Below are 6,702 nucleotides of genomic sequence, written 5' to 3'. Positions count from 1 at the left end.
CCAGGGGCACCGGCAATGTTAGTGAGTGGAGGAAGGAAAAGTGCAGGAGTGCTGTGAACACCTGGCAACCACCTGATGGAAGCATCTGCCTTTGAACCACTTGCTGGGAAATAGGATGGCAGGGTGCTGGACGCAATAAAACTTAAAACTTTTCCTCTTTACTGCAAAGCCACGATTCACTGGCTGCAAAAACAAAAGCCACATTGTAGTCAGATGGAGAAGGGGAGAAAGCCAACTAAGACTTATATTCCAGCTACAGGAAACATTTTCCCAGTGCCTGTTACCAAGCCACTGTAAGTGGGAGACATGGGGATCTTCCAGTCCAACCACTGCCACTGTCCAGGCTGTTCTGCTAGATCTGCACTTCATACCAAGAGCCTGTTCACTTAATTCCCGTTGCATTATGTGCCAGCTTGAGAAGCCACTCAAAAATTTGTCTTAATAAATACCTGAATAAAAGATTTTACAAAGTAAACTAGCGTCATTTCCTCAGAAATCATGAGTCTGCTCAGCACTACAGACACTCCAGTTCCTAGGACTGGTTCTCACAAAAAAATCATCTTCTGATCTTCCTAATATAATAACAAATACATATGATTGGCAGTAGTGACAATCATTTCTTGCCATTCTTTATTCAATAAGTTTAAGTTTATGTGCTATTAAATATTCTCCTATGAAAGTAAAAAAATGTGTGAGTTATCATAAAACATGGCATATGCCATAATTTCAAAATAAAATCTATGGAAAATACTGTCAGGTTGTTGTTCATCTTCATCATATAACTTAACATTTGGTGAAGAGAGCTATTAAATATTAGAGCATTTCTAATTCAGTCTTTCCTGCAGTCTTCCATCATGCAGAGTATGAAATTACAGAATAAATATAAAATCAATCTTTTAATCCCAAAAATAGAGAAGAAATGCATGCCCTGAGGCACAGTCAAACTACCTAACTTCAATAAATAAGTGCTTCTCATCTTGCTGCAACCCAAGAGCTTTCTTGGGTTTGTGGATGTGTATCTTTACTGGTCTAAAATGGCTAATTTTTGTATTAGTTAGTTTCTCTACTGTTTCAATTACAGAACTGTCTCACAACATGTAAAAACTTGGACTATGAATATGTTATTCATATCAGCTGACTCATTACGCATTTTTTTTGTCAGTCCTTGCAAAATAAGTGTTTTCTAGTATGAAGAAAGATCATGTGTTGTAAAAATGATGATCCAGAGCTGAGACACATATCAACCTATGACCTGAGCCCAGATTATGAAATGTGTCAGCCACCTTAGTAAAATATTAACCGATTTTGTGGGTTGTCATAGTAAAATGAGAGGCTGCCCTGAACGTAATTTCATTTACGGACGTTCAGAAAATTGACATCACAGCTGCAAGGACATATAAAGGACCAGCACAGTGCATTTTCAGTTGACTGCAGGAACACTGACAGGAGCATTCTACAGGCTCAATTCCTCTAACAGCACAACAGAAACTGGATTTTGCAAAGTACACCCAGAAGCTTCTTTTTATAAATCAGTTCTGAGAACATCTGAGAGACTTTATCTTCAATTGTGTTTACAATTCCTTTAAAGAAGCATGTGCACGGGAGGCTGTGCCAAGTGCCTGGGAAGTACGCTCATCCCCCTGGCTGTGCTCTGCACCCTTGCTAACATTTTGTTGTTTTTCCCTGGAGGAAAAGTTGAAGAGAGTGCACACATTACAGATGAAGTTTGGTACTTTGGAGGGATCTTGGGATCGGGTGTATTGGTAAGTGTCCAAATTCAGATATTTATATCTTCCCCCCATCCACAGCCATGACTTGCATTGTTGAATTTTCTCAGGACTGCAAAATTCCTCTTGGATAAACAAATAAGTTATAAACCATCCAAAGGTTTGGCAATAAGTAACTTAAACTAATGATAAGGAAAAAAAACCCCAAACCCATAGAATTACCATATTTAAAAGAAGATGTAATTTGAATTCATCCCAGTTCAAACTATATTTCTATTATTCATAGATGATCTTCCCTGCCTTGGTATTTTTGGGCCTTGAGAATAATGATTGCTGTGGATGCTGTGGTAATCGGAGCTGTGGAAAGAGGTTTGCGGTAAGTGAAAGGAAACATGGCAAAAAAAGTAAAAGCTGAATTGTTACTGATATATGCATTTTCCTCTCACAGTCATTGCGAGTCTAGATAGAGGCTATCTTGAGTGTGGGACAAAAAGCCCTGCCATTTGTTTGAGTGTTGGGAAGTAGAAATAGCAGGCTGTAAAAATTGTATAAAATTGTATTATGCCTCTGATGTTTTTACCTCCGGTACTAGAACAGTATAGCCTCATTGTTTTTTGCTATCAGGATATCAAGATACTTATAGTTACTATCACAATTAAAATTTATTGCTGAAAGATCTACATTTTGTTTTGCAGAGTACAACAGTCCTCTCCTTAACCATTTTTTGTTGGCAACTTTTAAAATCACTCTGGCAGTTAGGCACTACATTCCCAACTCACTGCAGGCCAACAAAATGAGATGTGTTTTTTTCTTCACCTGTATCACTTTATTCCTACAAAATACATAACCTTAACCTACGAATTGTTATGGCTACAAGTATTTCAGAATTCAAGCAGGGCATTAGTTCTTGCATGATTTTACTTACCTATTCGTATATATGGGAAATTCTGTAACAGAAACCAGAAAAATAAAGACATACTTTCCCACCCATTCCAATTGTAATACTAGAGCTTACACCTGTGAGGAGGTAAAGTATACTAATATGAAACCTAAAGGGAGACATGGGAAGGAAAACTGTAATTATTTGGTCCAAATATAACCAAGATACCAAAGCTAACTTGTAAAGGATACTGAAGATGTTTTTAGTGCCTTGAGTGGTCCAAGGCTTCAGTCTTGCTTGCAGTGCCCTGAGATGAACGCCTGGCACAGGAGGCCCCGGAGGGGAGCAGTGCCATCTGCTGCCAGGCCCTGCCTGCTCCTCCTCAGGCACACAGGGCCAATGCTGCTCAAGCTCTAAAATACCAATACACCTCTTCTATGCAATGAAAAGTAATAGGCTTCAGCTGTTCAGGTGTTGACTATTTGACTATTAACAGCTGAATTTAGGGAACATTTCAGGGAACAGCTGAATTTAGGGAACCAAAATAACATTATTTTTCTCTTCATCAGATGTTTTCTTCTATAATATTTGCTGCCGTTGGAGTTGTGGGAGCTGGATACTGCTTTATTTTGTCAGCAGTAGCCCTAAACAAAGGCCCTAAATGTCAAAGTCAAGGAGGCTGGACCTACCCTTTTGAGGCTGGGTAAGACAAGGCAATCAGAAAAAAAGATATACATGTTTTAAGTTTGTGAGATGATTCAAATTCCAAATCCATTGTATAAAAGTGAGAATGATATTGCTTGTCTAAATTATACAAGCTCTTACAAGTGTTTGCAGCACACAGCAAGACTTCATAAGGTTCAAGAGCATGGATTTAAAAAAAAGCAAGTACAATGAAAACTACTGAGTTTCAAAGGGGCCTATAAAGAGAAAGGTTATTCTTGGGATGATAAGCAATATATGGGGATAAATTCCACTTTGATGAATAGCAATGACACATTGAGACATCTCTCAGAGTCTTGAAGGAATTGGCTGATGTAATTGCTAAGCCACTCTCCATATTTGAAAAGTCCCGGCAGCCAGGTGGAGCCCCAGGTGTCTGGAAAAGAGGAAACAATGCACCCATTCTTTAAAAAGGGTAGGAAGGAGGAGCCTGGGAACCACCAACCTGCCAGTCTCCCCTCTGTGCCTGGGAAGATCATGGATCAGCTCCTCCCAGCAGGTCTGATGATGCACATGGAGGACAGGGAAGGGATTTGTGTCCAGCAGAATGTCTGCACCAAAGGCAAGCCCTGCCTGACCAACCCAGGGGCCTTCTATGGTGGGGTGACTCCATCAGTGGATAATGGAAGAACAGCAGAAGTCATTTATCTGGACACAATCCCCCACAATATCCTGCTCCCTAAATTGGAGAGAGCTGGATTTGATGGGTGAACTGCTAGATGCAGAGAAAGTGTCTGGATGGTTGCATCCGGAGCGTGGTGGTCAGTGGCTCAGGATCCTTGGACAGCAGTGACAGGAGGTGTCCCTAAGGGACTGGTGTTATTTCATATTTTCACTAATGACACAGATGAAGGAGGCTACCAATGATGATCAGAGGGATGGAACACCTCTTCTATGAAGAAAGGCTGTGAGAGTTGGGTTTCTTCAGCCTGGAGAAGAGAAGCTTCAGGGGGATTGTGGCTTTCCAGTACCTGATGGGAGCCTACAAGAAAGATGGAGAGGGACTTTTTATAAGAGCACGTAATGACAGGACAAGATAATGGCTTTAAACTAAGAGCAGGTTTAGATCAATTATTAGGAAAAAATTCTTTCCTATGAGGGTGGTGAGGCACTGGCACAGGCTGCCCAGAGAAGCTGTGGATGGCCCATCCCTGGCAGTGTTTGAGGCCAGGTCGGGCAGGGTGTGGAACAACCTAGGACAGTGGAGGGGGTCCCTGACCTTGGCAGGGGGATCAGAATGAGATGATCTTTCAGACCCCTTCCAACCCAAACCATTCTGTGAGTGTACGATTATATTGAAATTTAATGGCATTCAAATTATAATATAATATAATATAATATAATATAATATAATATAATTTTGTAAATATAATCTATGTATAATTTTATTTTGGCTATGGCATTTCGAAGCTGCTTGCTCCTCATGCTCTGCAACTCAAAGATGTTCACTTTCATGTATATTTATCACTTAAACCCAGCTATCCCACTGCTCAGACTGAAGTCAAGACAAGTTCAACAAACAACAGGGCACAATGTGCTGCTGAAGAGAGCAGGTGTGATCAGAACAGAATGGCAAGGGCTGCAGTAAACTCTCCATTACCTCAGAGCCTTCAATGCAGTCTGCCTCAGTCAAGAGTGACCTGGCAGCATTTCTTACATAATATACAAAAAAAATTACCTGAAAAAAAAAAAAACAAAAAGAAAAAAAAGAAAAAAAAAAAAAGAAAATGAGAAGTGCACAGGTAGAGGATTATTTCTTCATGGGCCACTGAGGGCCAGAAACCAACTCCCTTGGTCTCATTCTGAGTCTTTGGAAATATGCTCTGTTTCAAACATTGTTTTGATTGCAGTCCAGAAATCACTTGACAAAAACACAAGTCAGCACTAAGAATATGCAGATGAAATATAGCCAGTGGTTAAGCAGTTTACAATTAAATCAAAATGTGAAAGTAAAAATTATGGAAGTTATTACCTTTACTTTAGATAAGGCATCTAGAACAGCAAAAGCTGTTATTTTCAGCTCAGTGGACAAGAGGTGACATGTATAATTTCATGATTTGTTTTGATTAGAAGGTACTCCCTTGTTCTCAACTCTACTTTGAGATACTGGATTACCTGCCCTGATCACAGTCTCCCACCCACCCCCATAAACAAAAAAATGCTGTAATCAAGTAAAAGCAAAAATGCCCCTGACAAAACACTGTAACAGACAAAACCCATTTGGCACATGCTTGGCTAAGATCTTTTCTTTCCAAAACACTAAAAACAGTTCAATTGTATCAAACACATACTTGTCTCCAATTGCTCCCTTCTGATGTCTTGTTTTTTCCAAATCACTTGCTTCAGCTTATCTAGAAACTAAGCTGAAGTCAATTTCCAGACAAGCAGCACCAGTGTGGCAATGGAAATTCACCGGCGTGAGCAGAACCATGTCGCAGCAGCGACAGCCTCTCGGTGCTGAGAGACCCCTTCATGAGTTAATAGGTCTTCTTCCCAACTGTTTTGTTCTCATGTAGGGATTACCTTGGTGACCACGGGTTGTGGACAAAGTGTACATCACCTGATAACATCGTCCCGTGGCACCTGACCCTCTTCTCCTTGCTGCTGGTGATGAGCGGGGTCCAGGCAGTGCTCTGCGGCATTCAGGTGGTGAACGGCATCTTTGGAACCATCTGTGGGGACTGCAAATGCTGCGGATGCTGTGGGGTGAGCGACTGACGGCTCTCCTTTGTTATTCTGTGCACTGATGAGTTACACACACACCTCTGGCTCACAGTCAGAAAAACTAAACTGCCCTTCCTCCAGCTCCGTGGTCATGGTTTCTAACATACTGCCAAAACCACGCATTGCTGCCGTTAGGAAATAATAAAAGCCTTTGAGAGTCACACCAATAGCAGCCAGGAAATTACCTCCATGTTTTTATTCTTCCAGGGAGAAGGAACTGTCTAATGAACAGGAATATTGCAGACAACTCTCCTCATCCTGAGAGAACCCCTTCTGCAGCTACTCCACAAAGCAGCCCTCAGATGCACTGGCTCTGGCTAAGACGAGAATGAAGGGCTCCTCCTCCCACCAGTGTTATGAAGCCCTGACTCCCTTTCCAGCCTTCCTGAAATCTCTCATCATGGAATAAAATAAGTGAAATACAACTCTCACATTCATATTTATTTTTGTAAAAGAGCTTCCATTTAAAAAGAGGGTATTCTCAGGCAAAATACAAATTTGTGTTACTATTTCTATTCAGGTCAGTTAAGTAGCTTGTAAATCCCCAACGTTTCCAATCTACACATGAGCACAAATGCTGTTTATTAATCTTTTTGCACAAGTTCAATTTAGCTGTATTTGGCACAATACTATGAAAGAGAGAGGAAA

At 40.8% G+C, this 6,702-nt stretch overlaps 1 protein-coding gene across 1 annotated transcript; it reads left to right on the top strand.

Moving 5' to 3' along the window:
- The first annotated feature begins 1,592 nt into the window (after nucleotides 1-1,592).
- Nucleotides 1,593-6,279, top strand: TM4SF4 (transmembrane 4 L six family member 4). The gene is made up of 5 exons (XM_054282973.1): nucleotides 1,593-1,763; nucleotides 2,014-2,103; nucleotides 3,177-3,310; nucleotides 5,847-6,036; nucleotides 6,262-6,279. Exons 1-5 carry the CDS (start codon nucleotides 1,593-1,595, stop codon nucleotides 6,277-6,279), a joined length of 603 nt encoding a protein of 200 aa, XP_054138948.1.
- The last annotated feature ends 423 nt before the right edge of the window (nucleotides 6,280-6,702 follow it).

Source organism: Melozone crissalis, unplaced genomic scaffold, assembly GCF_028551555.1.
Source record: "Melozone crissalis strain CALT ecotype California unplaced genomic scaffold, PUWL_Pcris_2 ptg000034l_1, whole genome shotgun sequence".
Classification (NCBI taxonomy): Eukaryota; Metazoa; Chordata; class Aves; order Passeriformes; family Passerellidae; genus Melozone; species Melozone crissalis.
This window is presented reverse-complemented; position numbering and strand designations above follow the sequence as displayed.

What these genes read in the sequence shown, in the direction of transcription:
- TM4SF4 (XM_054282973.1), top strand. Translation starts at nt 1,593, where the DNA reads ATGTGCACGGGAGGCTGTGCCAAGTGCCTGGGAAGTACGCTCATCCCC. An exon ending in GCTGTGGAAAGAGGTTTGCG is followed by an intron (nt 2,104 to 3,176) that starts GTAAGTGAAAGG and finishes TCTCTTCATCAG; the next exon opens with ATGTTTTCTTCTATAATATT. An exon ending in ACCTACCCTTTTGAGGCTGG is followed by an intron (nt 3,311 to 5,846) that starts GTAAGACAAGGC and finishes GTTCTCATGTAG; the next exon opens with GGATTACCTTGGTGACCACG.